Source organism: Meriones unguiculatus, chromosome 16, assembly GCF_030254825.1.
Source record: "Meriones unguiculatus strain TT.TT164.6M chromosome 16, Bangor_MerUng_6.1, whole genome shotgun sequence".
Taxonomy (NCBI): Eukaryota; Metazoa; Chordata; class Mammalia; order Rodentia; family Muridae; genus Meriones; species Meriones unguiculatus.
This window is the reverse complement of record NC_083363.1, coordinates 28964689-28978575: the sequence shown is the minus strand read 5'-3', so window position 1 is coordinate 28978575 and position 13887 is coordinate 28964689. Positions and strand designations below refer to the sequence as shown.

General features: G+C 53.0%; 3 protein-coding genes across 4 annotated transcripts; 1 reads left to right on the top strand and 2 right to left on the bottom strand.

Annotated features, from left to right (window-relative positions):
- Positions 1-344: 344 nt before the first annotated feature.
- Lrrc73 (leucine rich repeat containing 73) lies at positions 345-3651 on the bottom strand. Its single transcript, XM_021640187.2, has 6 exons — positions 2950-3651; positions 2201-2361; positions 1758-1880; positions 1363-1463; positions 775-997; positions 345-631 (listed from the first exon to the last, which is right to left on the bottom strand). Exons 1-6 carry the CDS (start codon positions 3219-3221, stop codon positions 561-563), a joined length of 951 nt encoding a protein of 316 aa, XP_021495862.1. The 5' UTR covers positions 3222-3651; the 3' UTR covers positions 345-560.
- Positions 3652-5551: 1900 nt separating this feature from the next.
- Positions 5552-9636, bottom strand: Yipf3 (Yip1 domain family member 3). Its single transcript, XM_021640178.2, has 9 exons — positions 9405-9636; positions 8633-8830; positions 8400-8506; positions 7151-7196; positions 6928-7020; positions 6680-6811; positions 6393-6506; positions 6130-6253; positions 5552-6037 (listed from the first exon to the last, which is right to left on the bottom strand). Exons 1-9 carry the CDS (start codon positions 9483-9485, stop codon positions 5889-5891), a joined length of 1044 nt encoding a protein of 347 aa, XP_021495853.1. The 5' UTR covers positions 9486-9636; the 3' UTR covers positions 5552-5888.
- Positions 9637-9685: 49 nt separating this feature from the next.
- On the top strand, positions 9686-13759 carry Polr1c (RNA polymerase I and III subunit C). Of its 2 annotated transcripts, none has more exons than XM_021640175.2 (9): positions 9686-9839; positions 9954-10025; positions 11473-11580; positions 11823-11955; positions 12494-12613; positions 12696-12848; positions 12972-13121; positions 13230-13346; positions 13444-13759. In XM_021640175.2, exons 1-9 carry the CDS (start codon positions 9771-9773, stop codon positions 13560-13562), a joined length of 1041 nt encoding a protein of 346 aa, XP_021495850.1. In that variant the 5' UTR covers positions 9686-9770; the 3' UTR covers positions 13563-13759. The 2 variants fall into 2 exon arrangements, with proteins under 2 accessions (XP_021495850.1, XP_021495851.1); XM_021640176.2 differs by having other exon boundaries at positions 9730-9839; positions 9936-10025.
- The last annotated feature ends 128 nt before the right edge of the window (positions 13760-13887 follow it).

The window sequence follows — 13887 nt, the reverse complement described above, 5'->3', positions numbered from 1 at the left end:
CACTTTGTAGTGGTTGTGTGTGCGTGCACACAGGTATAGGTACCCCCAGAGCTGCAGTTATGTGTTAACTGCTGAGCACTTCTGCCCTTAAGTGTTTCTAGTCCAACCTTTCCTAGTCTGCCGGAGACTCCCCTTTACCCCGCTCTGCCTGGCTTCCCTCAGCCCGAAGCATGGGGGTGGAGGGAAGGAGGGTCCCGTTCAGCCCAGCTCTTGGCTCTAATCTTCAGGTGTCTGGATTCCCAGGACCCCCAGGTCCTAGACATAGGCTGAAGCACCCGTAATGCTGATTGGTAGTACTTCCGGGCCCTCCCGTTGGTCATCCCCCCAGTGACTACAGCTGCAAGGCAGGTTATGGAGTTTATAAAATCTGTTCCGAGCCAGCGGGTTGCAGCCAGAGCTGCCAACAAGTTCAATTCCCCCCGCCCCCCAAGGCCGTTGCCCAGTGACAGCTTCCACCACTACCAGGAGCTGCCAGAGCCCCAGCCAGGGCCTTTCCCTGCCACGTGGAGGAAGGTAGTTGGGATACAAACGTAATGATGCCCAGAAGCCCAAGTGGAGAGTCACATCTCGGTCTCAGCCAGCAGACTGTCCCCTAGGCCTGATGTCATTAGCACCATCTGAGAGCTGGGATCTGTGGAAGGGCAAAGGACCTTCAGGCCACCATTCATTCCTCAGTGGGCTGCACACATAGGGGACGCACAAGGCCTGGTTTCCTGCCACCACCCCCTTTTTTCGAAATCTTTCAGACCTGTCATCCACTGTCCAGGTTCTTACCGCTGGGGCACATCCAGGAGCTGCCACCCCGCTGGTGGGCAGCAGGCTCCCGTCCTCTCCCCCATTCCTGGGTGTTGACAGCCCCTCCTGCCACCTCTTCCTCTTCTTCCCCCTCAGAGAGGAGGTCACAGATCTGCTGCTGCAGCTCTGGGCTAATGCTGTTCTCTGCCAACACCAGGCTTCGCAGAGCTGTTGGGTAATTTTCTACCATGTCGAGCAGAGTCTGGAGAAAAGAGAGAAGTGCACAGAAAAGAATAAACACAGGAGAGATGGCTCAGTGGTTAGGAGCAATGGCTGCTCTTTTAAGGGCCAGGGTCCAATTCCCAGTAACCACATGGCTGATCATTGAGCTTTGAACTCCATCCAGTTCCAGGGTGTGTGACACCACCTTCTGGCCTGCACAGGTACCACAGACAGACATACAGGCAAAACATTCACTCACATAAAATAATATTAGGTTATAAAATTTAAAAAATGAACACAATTTAGGCTGCCCTTTTAATCCAACTGGCTAGCCTTGGTTATGTTCCCAGACACAATCACTCACCCCGTCCCCTAGCTTGTCTCCAAAACATGACGGCTTCTCACCTGAGCTGACTGGTTGGTGAGCCCGGTGCCCTCCAAGTCTAGGACTTCTAGGGTACGGCTCGAGGCCACAGCTACAGCCAGCATCCCTGCCACATGGTCACCTAGGAAGATAGCACAGATGCTCAGCCACCTGGGATAACAGGTCTGTCCGGGAGACACGGGTGTGGCCAGGAAGGGAGCGTGCTGAGTGAGATGGAGCATGCCGGATCCAGGGGTTCTGACAGGCTTTAACCTACCTGTTGGCCACCTGGTACTCCATGCAGGATGGCTCCCTTACTAGACCCTTGGAGGTTTTCACTCATTCTCTGTCCCTCCAGTTACTGTGGTAACTGGTGATTTTCGGATTTTGGATGGGGCAGGAGCAGTGAGGGTTGAGGGGGTGATCGTAAGCTCACCCAGGGGGTTGTAGTCCAGGTTGAGGACTCGGACTTGGGAGCTGTGGGCCACGGCAATGGCGAGGCGGCTCCAGCCCTTAGGAGTGATGCCAGGGTTGGCGCTCAGTGTTAGCTCCTTCAGACCTAGGCAGCAGCACAAGGAGAATCTAGCATGGGTAGAGTAAGGCCCCTCTTCGCCCTGTGTCTTTGGGGTAATCCTATGGCCGGGAGCCACCTCGCCCCCAACCTCAGCAGTCTAGAGCAGTTTAAGGACCTACTCACGCCTCCCCCGCCTGGATCAGTCTTTCCACTTTGCTCAGTTTCTAGGCTTCTCCCCTCCTGAGAAGGTTAAAGAGACCTTCTTACTGCCCCCTCCCAGCTCTCAGCACCGGGCCACACCCCCTTCTCTGCATTTAGCCTTCATCAGTCACACTAGCCCATGCACTTAATAGGGCCCTGCTCACCAGACTTGGCCCCGTCTGGAGGGAGGAGGCCACAGATGAGGTTGATGGCTTCATCACCCAACATGCAGTCCCCCAGGTCAAGAGCCACAAGGGCAGGGTGGAGAGCCAGGGCTGGGTTCAGCAAGGCCAGTCCTGCATCTGTCAGTGGGCTCCCATGTAGGCTGAAGGTTGAGATGAGATTAATTAGGTATCACCAGCCTTATCTGGGAAAGATGCCCTCCCTGAGACCAGAATGGGAAGGAAGAATGGGAATTCTGGATTCGAAGGAATAAGCTGGAGAGGGATTCTGGTTTCTTTTCTGGGGCAGGCACTGATAATGAGAACATTGTCAGGGAGGGCTGAGTGGACCAGAGAGCCAGCACACATGCTCAGGGTCTTCTGAGATCCTTCAGTAGGGAGGACTGGAAGGGTTGGGCTGTAGTCTCCATGGGAGGGGGTCTACCTTTCCACAGAAATGAGGGGGCTTCACAATGAAATAACTGGGAGAAGAGGGAAGAACGGCATTCCCTACCAGGAAGGGCTAGGCATCCCAGCTCTCCTGAGGGTCTGCATGTGAGCAAAGTCTAAAAATGACACACGTTTCTGGGAGGGTGTGGTGGACCCAAGAAGATGAGGTGTGCATTAGAGGGTGCAAAGGTAGGACTATGGGAAAACAGGTACTGGAAAGGGAATGTGCAGATACAGGAGGTGGCAGGGGGTGTGTGGAGGGGTGCAGTGGGCGGGACCCCCTTGCGAGGGGACACACTCACAAGAGGGACTGGATGGAGCGGTTGGTCCGCAGCGCTTCCGCCAGCTGCTTGATGCGGCTGGGGCTGGACACGACACCCAGGTTAAGGTTGAGCTGCGCCAGGGACGTGGCTCCAGCTAGGGCCCGGCAGATGCGGCCGAAGTCACGGTCGCACAGGCGACAGCCGCGAAGCGAGAGCAGGCGCACGGCGTTGTCGCGCAGGCCGCGGCAGATGTCCCGCACCTCGGCGCCTGACAGCGGCTCCCCCGAAATCTGGATGGAGCTGGGCAGCATGGTCCCCACGGCTGGGCCTCGGGGGCTGGCGCCGGTGTCCCGGCCTGAGCAGAAGTTGGCCCGGCTGCGAGCGGGGGCGGGGCGGGGACTGAGGTCGCGGTGTCTGTCGGGGTCGCCGCCGGAGCGGAGGCGTTAGAGGCCGAGGCAACGGCGGCTGTGGCGGCGGGGAAGCGCGCCCGGGCCGCGGCTGGAGCGAAAGCAGGCGCGGGCCGGGGATGCGGGGGCGCCGAGGAGGAACGGCGCGGGGCCGGAGGCGGCCTGGGGACAGAGCTGCAGCCGCCCCGCGCTTGTCCTCTCCCTCGCGGCTTTGGAGGCCGACTGCGGGCCCCGGGCCCGGCAGCACGGCTCGCGGGGACAGCCGGGGCGGGATGCAGCTCAGCTTCAGCTGCTGAGCCTGAGCAGGCGGCTAGTTCCTATGGCAACGGTTGCGTCACTGGCTCTCGCCCCGCCCCCTCCCGTAAGGACCACGCGGCAGGCGCGCGATGCGTGTCTTAAGAGTCAAGAACTAGGATCCGAGGGTCTGACAGCGTGGGAAGATAGAGCGATGGAGGGAGGGGAGGGTGGAGGCAAGTCACGCTGAGTCAGCCTTTGTAGTCATTTAGGCCTCTTTTACTCTCAGGTGCATCTCCATTCTTAAGGTCTAAATTCCGAGACTGCGCCTTCACCAAGACCATGGACAATTAGTCTTGCTTGGAAGTCCCTAAGGCCCTTTAATCAGGCCGCGCCCCGCCCCCATGCCCCAGTGACGCGAGGCGTAGTGTACGCGGGGATTCCGGTCCACAGGGACTTCTCGGTCAATAAGGCCACGCCCCGTAGGATCCCGACGGTAGGGCAGGTGAACCATCCTTGAAGACGTTTTAATATACGGAGAAGGGGTGCCAAAATCAGAGGTTGTCGGATTAAACCAGCGGGCGGGAGCACAGGGTGGAGAGCAGCAGCAGCAGCACTAGGAAGGCGAATTATGTCCTATAATTGCAAGGAGGGCTTCTTTTGTGCAACAGGACTGCATATTAGGAAGAGGAAGCGCTATTTTTTCCCCCTTTGAAAAAGTGCGCCAGGGCCGGGCGTGGTGGTGCACGCCTCAAATTCCAGCACTTGGGAGGCAGAGGCAGGTGGATCTCTTTTGAGTTTGAGGCCAGCCTGGTCTACAGACAGCCTGAGCTACAGAGAAAAACTGTCTCGAAAAACAAAGTGAGCAGACATAGTGGCGCACGTCTTTAATCTCAGCACTTGAGAGGCAGGGCAGGGGGCCTATGGTCTACATGGCCAGTTCCAGGAAAGCCAGACCGTATCCCGCTTCTACCCCGCAAAAAGTGAAAGCCCTACTAATTCTTTTAACCATTTGAACTTACTTAAGTTTATGCATTTATTTTTTGTGTCTGTGTATACTACAGCTTTGCAGGTGCCTGCAGAAGCCAGAAGACGGTACTAGAGTTACAGGAAAATCTGAGCCGCCCAACCTGGATGCTGGGAACTGAGCTACTTGGCCCTTTACAGGAGCAGTACTCAACCACTGAGCTATCTCTGCAGAAGCCGGCTTTTATTTTTAACTGTTTATGCACGTGTCTATGCAGTGAGCACAGGTGCCCTTGGAGATCTTTGGAGTTGGGAGTTATAATCAATTGTGAGCCACCCAACACAGGTGCTGGGAATTGAACTCAAAGAGCAGGGTATGCTTTTGATCAATTCAGCATCCTGAATTTACTTTTTTGTGAAACAGAGTTTCACTGTGTGGCTCTGACTGGTCTGGAACTCACTTTGTAGAGCAGGTTGGCCTGGAAGTCAGAGATCCACCCGCCTCTGCCTCCTGAGTACTAGGATTAAAGAAATGCACCACCACACTCAGCCTGATTTTGCTTCTTCAATGGATGTTAAAGGACACTGGTGTCTAAGAATAACACCTGAAAAATTTTTAGAAAACTAAACCCTCAGTAAAACCATGTTTGGCTTCAAGTGGCAGCTCTATGGGGGCATTCTCTCTCAACAGCCCCAGTGCAGAAGGTCTTTGTGATGATGTAAGTGGAGGTTTTGTCTGTCATTGCTGCAACGGCTTCTCAAAAGGACGGCCAGCCTAGACTGTGGCCTGGTGTACATGTATACGCAGAGGTGGCTCTTATGCCGGGCTTCTGCCTGCTGCTCTGGGGGCCAAGTATCTCCAGCCCTCATGGGCAGTTTCTAGAATCAGCTACTGCCTTCTGTGTAGAATGCCTGCTCTTCTTTCATCCTGCCTGGGTGAGGGTACAGAAGGCACAGAACATCACCACTGCTGACAGAACAAAAACGTGTATCAGAAGTGGGTGACAGGAGAATAGCTGGAACAGGAGCTGCAGTTCCAGACTTCAATCAATATTTTAATTACCAAGTCTATATTTAGCAAGACAGGAGGGGACAGGAGAAAAAAAAAGGTGGGGTAGGTGGTGTGGGGCCTCAGAAGTGCTGACCCATATTTTGCACTTGGCTACAGAGGCTCGCAGTCCTGGCCAGGAGTTCCTGGCCCTGTGCCCTTCAGAAGCCAAGACCGGTGCCAAGGAAGTGTTTAGGCAGCTTAGTGGTTGCAGCAGACCTCACCAGAGAGACACATGTCCTCAGCACTGTCCTTTAATCTTCCTTTGCTCCAGGGCTGGGGGAGGGGGTCAGGGCAGGTCAAACGTCTTGTTTCACGTAGGGTCAGTGTGGCTGAAGGGTCACTGCTATTGCCTTGGCAGTGGCATTGGCCACACTGACAGGAAGCCTGGCAGCAGGGAGTACAGCAGGGATGTCCCTGGGGACCCTCTGCATGGGTGGAATATTGGGGCCCTCCAGGGTGTCCAGGATCCCTGAAGAAGAAGGATGGAGACGAGTGAGAGCTGGCCAGGCAGGCCTCTGGCTCAGCCAGCCCACTGCCCGTACAGGCCATCCTGCCACTTACCCTCTACCACTTTGTGGTAGGCAAAGTGCAGATAGAGCAGGAAGAGCATGTGCAGGGCAGCCAGAGTGCCACAGAGGAGCAGCCGCTGTGTGGGACCCACCGTCCGTGACACCAACACTGCCACCTAGGGCCACAGGTACACAGTTCAGAAGGCCTGTTTTCAAAGTGAGGAATGGAGAAGATACTCCAAGCCCAGGGAAGGACTGCCAGTGTACCCTTCTAGAGCCCTTTATGCGGTGGACAGCAGAACCTGCTCAGCTTACCATGCGCAGGGTGGACAGCCCACCCACCAACAGCCAGAAGAGGTAGAAGAGGGCATGAAGGTGAATGTTATAGGTGATGAACAGGACAATACAGTGCCCGAAGAGGCCATAGCCCTGGGGAGAGAGATGACAGGACCTTCACTTGGGCTGGACAGGCCTTGGGCCCCTAAGTGGGGTCTTTTGGCCTGCTCCTCCCATCCCAGGTCCACAAATCCCTTGAGAGCAACAAACCAAGACCTTCCTGATCTCAGGCCCCCTCTTGCCCACTCCCAGGCTCAGCTCCTTACCAGCAGTGCCAGCATCTGGAGCATGGTGATCTGGGCATTGCACAGGTAGGCAAGGAAATAAATGAAGGACGAGACACCTAGCCAGTATCCAAAGCAGGTGCCAATGGCTGTGCCCATCAAGGTGCCCTCCCGCTGTGGGGTGAAGGCTTTGCTTAGGACTGAGACACCTGTGGCTTCAGCCTCACCCAGGGCCATCGTATCCTCAGTTAGTTTTCAACCTCCATCAGCCACCCATCTTCCCTGCTTACGATAATGGTATCAGAAGTCTTCATCCCATGCAGGAGGATGGCAACCAGTGTGAAGACCAGCATGAGAGGTCCATAGAGCTCACCTGCGACTTTCTGTGAAAACATGAACGCATTCAGACTGGAGACTGCAATGCCTCTTCACACCTTCCCAGGCTTGGCCTGGTGGCCCACCCTCTCCCCTGATGCCTCCCCCTGCTCTGCAGACATGCTTTTCTCTATTCACCTGGGGGAAGCTGACCATCTTGATAGGGATCATGGACTCCAGGAGCCTGGGAGAGGAGAGGAGAGATGAGGGCAGAAGCAGTACTGTGCTGTGGCTCTGGAGGACAGGGTCTGAGTCTTACTCATGTCTCTACCGCCAGGAATGGGGCTGGCCCAGAGCACATACTGGATGAGAGGGGGAGGGGGCAAAGACAGGGAATGAGAAAATCACTTTGAGGAAGGACAACCCTCTGAAACTGAGGTCAGTGGAGCAGCAGCTACTTGGAAAAACTGGAGACAATGGATTTGACCATATACCTACATGGCCTACAGGAGACGGGCAAACATGAGCAGAGGGTACTCAAATGTAGAAGCCCTGGGAACACTTCAGCCACTAAGTACTCTTCTTCCAAACAGTGAGCATTTTTTTTTGGAAACAATATATTTAAAGTGGTATTAAAATTCCACACATAATAATAATAATAAAAAAGATAATTTCTTCCTTTGCCTACGGGTTTTTCTTGTTTTTAGCAATGTTTTTGTATTTTTTTTTTTTTAAACTAAGATATTACTTCCTCTGGGAAGCCTTCCCTTTTGGACCCCAAAGTCTTTCTGGGCTCAAGTGTCCCTCCTGTGTGTCCCATAGCCATACAGGAGTACTATGTTTGTATCTTCACCGATGGATCAGATATCATTAGGATGCTGCTCCACAGAGAAGAACAGCTCAGTGTGTACTTGCTCAGTGGCCCTGGGTTTTGTATCAGCACTGGATGACGGAACAAAGAACTATGCCAGGACTGAATCCAGTTCTTCACAAGCCAGTTAATGACTGTGCCCTGATATTGAGGTACAGTCTGTTCTATGCCAGAGAGGAGAGAGGGTGGGGTGGGGGTAAAGGGGGCAGAGCTTGCTCTTGAGGAGCTGTTGGTCTGTAGGGAGACCAGCCCAGGAATAAGAATGATCGGAAGTTTGAAGAGCCACATCAAAGAGGAAAGCAGAGTTGTCTGCATCCCAGATGACAACCAATAGGGGAGGAATGAGAACACAGCAAGTGCTGTTTGAGCTGGGTGTGGAGGAGAGGCGGGTACTGAACTTGATGGAGGACACAGCCAATGTACTTTTCACCATGTGTTCTGCAACAGGTTCAGTGACCAACTAGGGTGATGGGGTTACAAGCTGGGGAGCCCAGCAAGGCCCAGGGCCCAGTATCTGACTGTGTTCTGGATGAGGGACTAGATGTGAGGACGGACGTTTCTGAGAAGGTTCCTCACCTGCTTCGGACCTGGGCAGGCTCCACGTCAAAGTAGGGTCTCAGGATGTCGATGTTGGCATACAAGCTGAAGGCCCTGGAAGCTTGTCTCTTCCCTGCCTGCCACATCTGAAGGGAGATGGGGAGTGTGAAACTCATGACGCTAGATTGTTACCTGGTCCCTACTGTGTGGCTCTCACCGGAAAACCTTCGTCAACTTGGCACAGATCTAGGGCCACTTTGCCATCTGCTTACCTGATCAGCCACCTGCCGGCTCAGCTGCCCCTTAAAGCCCTTCATGCCAAGGAACTCCCCATCCTCCTCTTCGGCAGCGGCCGCATCGGCGTCGACCTCTTCCTCACGCAGGCGCTGGTGCAGCTCCCCCATATCCTCGAAGCTGGAGCCCGAGGTGTCGTCCATGTTCTCCATATCAATCACAGCCGAGCCTCCACCCTGAGAAGACAATGACTCCTAGGGTGAGGGGCTCTTCTGTTGCTTCTTTCCATTCTATGCTCATCTCACGCTTGGAGGCCTTGCTCTTCCACTGGTGAGAACACGGCTTGGAACTGCTACCCACTGTGCCGCACTCCTTCTTTTCACTGCTGGCACAACTCTTGGTAGCCACACTTCTGTAGTCCAGGGAAACCTACTACTTATCTTCCTACTTTCCCCCTCAAAGCTCCAAAGAGCTGCAAAAGGGCCCATCTACCTTTCCCCAACTCTCAAACAAGCCTATTTTTAAGGAGTGTCAGTGAATCCTCTCCTCTAGCCCTACACTATGCCTGACCCAAACAGACTTCCCAATCCTTCCGCAAAGCCCCGAACAGGCACAGAGACCCGACGCCCTCTGGAGCCTCAGCCAGGCCCTTTCACAACAGCACAAGCTCTACAGACTTTCGCGTGGAAGACTCAGAGAGGACAGAAGGTTGTTGCAATGGAGCCGACTTCCAGGTCGCGAGAGAGAATACCAACCACACTCGGGACGGCGGTCAGCCCGGAGGCTGCGGGCAGGAGGAGCTCTCAATACCTGGATGTTTTCTTCGAAGCCTCCCCATTCTGGGCCAGCACCATTTCGGACGCCGCTGGCCGGCGTCGCCGTATTCGCCATGTCCCTCGAGGCTTCCCGTCGCTGAAGCTTGTGAGCGTGGGGATAGTGTGAGACCCGGGCCCAAGGGGGGGAAACGTCCAGAGGAGGGAGAGGTAGTATCAGCCGGAACGCAAAAAATCAGAAACCCGGATGTTTGGCCCCAATTGACGTCCGGAAGTAAAAGACGTGGACAAGGCGGGGCAAGATCTCGCGACATTTAGGCGTGCCGCGTTGCCGCGGAGACGGAGGCGGGCCCTAGTCCGCACGCGCGGAGACGCACCGATCTCTCCCGGCGGGTGGTGGAAGATGGCGGCGGCGCAGGCGGTGGAGGAGATGCGGACCCGTGTGGTTCTGGGAGAGTTCGGCGTTCGCAATGTAAGCTCTGATCGTGGCTCTGGAGAGATGGGGGCGGGGCGTGACGGGGGCAGGGGCCAGGTGTGAGGCTTGGCCTCACTGCCCTTTCCTGGACAGATTTCCTGTTCGCTCTAGGTCCACACCACGGACTTCCCCGGTAACTACTCTGGTTATGATGATGCCTGGGACCAGGACCGCTTCGAGAAGGTGGGTGGGCCTGGAGGTGTGCAGACCGCTTGAGGGGCCAGACGTCACAAGTTGGTTTTGGGGGTCGCTGTATATTGAGCCATGTGCTCGGAACTCCATGGACGGGCGGTCAGACACGGTTCCCGTTCCTGGAACAAGTCGTTCACTCTCGGTTGGGTAATGGACCACGTAAAAAAAATTATTCCAGTATAATAAAATAGCGATGAAGATGGCTGGGATGGGCAGAGGAATCACATAGGTGTGATTAAGGATCAGTGAAGGAAGTGACATGTGAGTTAAGTTTTGAACTATTGAGCAAAGGGAATGAGAACTAACAGATACGTGTCATTGCTTTGGTGAGGGCAGTGTGTGTGAGAAAGGACCTTGTGGCTTGAGGAACCTAAAGTTTTTTCTTGCTGTGTGTGTTTGCCTACATGTGTATTTGTGCACACCAATCACGGGTGTGGCCGGTGACCCCGGATATCAGAGGAGGTGTTAGGTCCCAGTGGGTGCTGGGAACCAAACTCAGTTCTTCTGCAAGAGCAGTAACTGCTCTTAACTACTGAGCCATCTCTCCAGCCCCATTGGGGAACTCTGTTGATGGCTGATTGTGTCATTTGATAAATAGGAGAACAAGAGGAGTTCAACCCTCATGTTTATCAAACTCCTGTGTGTGAAGAATACAGGTCAAGTGGGTGTCTGAAGTCAGATCAAAAGTGAGAGACCAAGTAGTGAATTGAGACCAGGAGTGAATTGAGGTCACCCCGGAGATTAGAACCTGGGAGAAAGTAATACTTAACTGGGTGGGTGGGAAGAGACAGTTTAGAAGGGTATCAGGCAAGAGAAGGAAATTGGTGTTTGGAAACCAAGGGAATAGAGTTGGGAAAAGGAGGTATTAGAAGAGTCAGGCGTGGTGGCACACACCTTTAATCCCAGCACTTGAGAAGGCAGAGGTAGGCAGACCTCTGAGAGTTCCAGGACAGCCAGGTTATACAAAGAAACCCTATCTCAAAAACAAAACAACAGAATTGCAAGTGTCAACTGCCCTAAATAGTGTGGGAAGTTCTGCTTTTTAACAGATTAGCTTCTGTGGGAGGTTTATTTGGAGCCATATTGCTTGTAAGAGAAAACTGGGAAGGCAGGCATAGTGGTACATGCCTTTAATCCCAGCACTCAGGAGGCAGAGGCAGGTGGATCTCTGAGTTCAAGGCCAGCATAATCAACAGAGTGAGTTCCAGGACAGTTAGAGCTATACAAAGAAACCCTGTCTTGAACAACCTGAAAAAACAAACACAAAACTTAGGAACTAGAGACAAAATGTTTAGTGATCATCTGGCCAGAGGAAGACTTTAGGATGAGAGTGTAGAAATGCATCAGGGGATAGTGCCAGGGTGGGAGTAATCACAAAGGGAGGCATGAATTAAACAAGAAAAACAAGCTTCCCATCGGGTTTTCCCTGTTGCTCTAGAATTTCCGTGTGGACATTGTACATATGGATGAAAACACGTTGGAGTTCGACATGGTGGGAATTGACGCTGCCATTGCTAATGCTTTCCGGAGAATATTACTAGCTGAGGTATTGGAGGCTGTGGTAGTGGGGCTGGAGTGGGGAAACTATATCACCACCTCATTTGTAGAAATGTTCCCCAAAGCCATTCCATTCTCACCTATAGTTGTTAATATGAACAGTTTTGAGGCCAGTCTTGGCTAGTGAAACATCTCAAAACTCTAAAAGCACAAAATAAAAGAGCTGCCCGTCTTACTTTCTCATGTAGGGAGGTGGGCTTTGCAGTTGGATGATTCTGCTTCCTTGAGCAGGTGCCTACGATGGCTGTGGAAAAGGTTCTGGTGTATAACAACACATCCATTGTTCAAGATGAGATCCTTGCTCACCGCCTGGGGCTCATCCCCATTCTTGCTGACCCTCGTCTTTTTGAATATCGGAATCCAGGTGAGAGGCTGAGAAGGTGAAGTTCCGAGTTAAGTTTAAGAGCTGTCCTGAAGTGTGTTGTGGGCTCAGATCCCAGGTTTCCTGTTGTAAAGCCTCAGTCTAGGCATTTGGCATCGTGTACATTGGCTTTCATCTGGGAGGACACTTGCCCTTGCCTTAAGTTTGTCACTATATAGAAGCTTTTTGCATCGTGCCAGCACTCACATGTATTTTAATTCTTCAAAAAACAAAAAAACACAAAAACAAAAACTTTACATGTACACACAGGTGTGGAGGTCAGAGAACAGCTTTGGAGCAGGCTCCCTTCCTTCCGCCTTTCGTGGTTTCTAGGAACTGAGCTCAGTCTCTAGGTTTGAGCAAGCAAGCACCTTTACTCTATGAGCCTTCTTGCCAAGTAGAGCTAGGCCAGGCATGGTGGTGCGCATCCTTACTCCCAGCACTGGGACAGGCAGGCAGATCTCATGAGTGCAGGGCCAGCCTGCACAGGGAATTACAGGGCAGGCTAGTGAAACCATCTCCTGCTTCCTCACTTGTGCAGGAGAGGAAGAAGGGACAGAGATAGATACACTGCAGTTTCGGCTACAGGTCAGGTGTACCAGGAACCCCAATGCAGCTAAGGATTCCTCTGACCCCAATGAACTCTACGTGAACCACAAAGGTGAGCAATGCTAAGGAAGAGTGCCCATAGGCTGAAGGGTGCAAATTGCAGGATCTGGGATTTCTGACATATTTCCCTCCAGTATATACCAGGCATATGACATGGGTCCCCTTGGGAAACCAGGCTGATGTCTTCCCGGAGGGCACAATCCGACCAGTACATGACGACATCCTCATTGCTCAGCTTCGGCCTGGCCAGGAGATTGACTTGATCATGCACTGCGTCAAGGGCATTGGTGAGAGCGTAGTGAGTCTGCACTGAGTGGGGACAGGTCTGGCTGCAGTAGTGCAGTGTAACCAAGGGCCTCAGTGGGGATGTTAGCAACAGGCAGAAAGCCAGAGTGCTTGTGTTGTCTCAGGTAAAGACCATGCCAAGTTCTCACCGGTGGCCACAGCCAGCTACAGGCTCCTGCCGGACATCACCCTGCTTGAACCTGTGGAAGGGGAGGCTGCTGAGGAATTGAGGCGATGCTTCTCGCCTGGTGTAATTGAGGTACAGGAAGTACAAGGTATGCTATCTCGTGTATTGTTGTGATCAAGACCCAAATGCATTTTCTTTGAAGGTGGCAGAAAATAAATGCTCTTTTCCTGATGGGCAAGTGTGACATTGTTTATAGGGAAAAAGGTGGCCAGAGTTGCCAATGCTCGGCTGGATACCTTCAGCAGGGAAATCTTTCGGAATGAGAAGCTCAAGAAGGTTGTGCGGCTTGCCCGTGTTCGGGACCATTATATCTGTGAGTGACGTGCTGGTACTCTTTGGATAGGATTGAGAATGAGCCCCTAATAAAAGGCGACTCCCACCAGAACTAAAGTATTTTCTTTGGTCTCTAGTTTCTGTGGAGTCAACTGGAGTTTTGCCACCAGATGTATTGGTGAGTGAAGCCATTAAGATACTGATGGGGAAGTGCCAGCGGTTCCTGGATGAACTAGATGCAGTTCAGATGGACTGAAGCTTCCACGGCATGTCTGGAATGGCCTGGCTGCTCCTGGATTGTGACCTTTACCCCACTGCACTGCTATGCCCAGTATGACTAGAGGTCCAATTCCAGTCTTATTTTCAGTCAATACATTTTATTAAATGTGTCACAGACTAAGACTTATGCCTTTGTAAGGCCTTTGTTGTAAATAAATCGATATCCTGGCAAAACTTTTTTCAGACCTTTTTTGTCTAAAAATATGGAGCCTTGCCTCAGAGCAGCTTGGCAAGGGTTTACATGCCCTAAAGCTTTCTGAGGCGAAATGACAACAGTTCTGTGGGTGTGGGGAAGACACAGG

Coding starts and splice junctions, on each gene's coding strand:
- Lrrc73 (XM_021640187.2), bottom strand. CDS start 3,221: ATGCTGCCCAGCTCCATCCAGATTTCGGGGGAGCCGCTGTCAGGCGCC. Junction 2,362..2,949: donor CGCTCCATCCAGTCCCTCTT/GTGAGTGTGTCC, acceptor CTCAACCTTCAG/CCTACATGGGAGCCCACTGA. Junction 632..774: donor CTCCTGGATGTGCCCCAGCG/GTAAGAACCTGG, acceptor GCCCTTCCACAG/ATCCCAGCTCTCAGATGGTG.
- Yipf3 (XM_021640178.2), bottom strand. CDS start 9,485: ATGGCGAATACGGCGACGCCGGCCAGCGGCGTCCGAAATGGTGCTGGC. Junction 6,507..6,679: donor TCCAGATGCTGGCACTGCTG/GTAAGGAGCTGA, acceptor CTCTCTCCCCAG/GGCTATGGCCTCTTCGGGCA. Junction 6,254..6,392: donor GGCTGTCCACCCTGCGCATG/GTAAGCTGAGCA, acceptor CTGTGGCCCTAG/GTGGCAGTGTTGGTGTCACG.
- Polr1c (XM_021640175.2), top strand. CDS start 9,771: ATGGCGGCGGCGCAGGCGGTGGAGGAGATGCGGACCCGTGTGGTTCTG. Junction 9,840..9,953: donor GAGAGTTCGGCGTTCGCAAT/GTAAGCTCTGAT, acceptor TGTTCGCTCTAG/GTCCACACCACGGACTTCCC. Junction 12,614..12,695: donor ACTCTACGTGAACCACAAAG/GTGAGCAATGCT, acceptor ATTTCCCTCCAG/TATATACCAGGCATATGACA.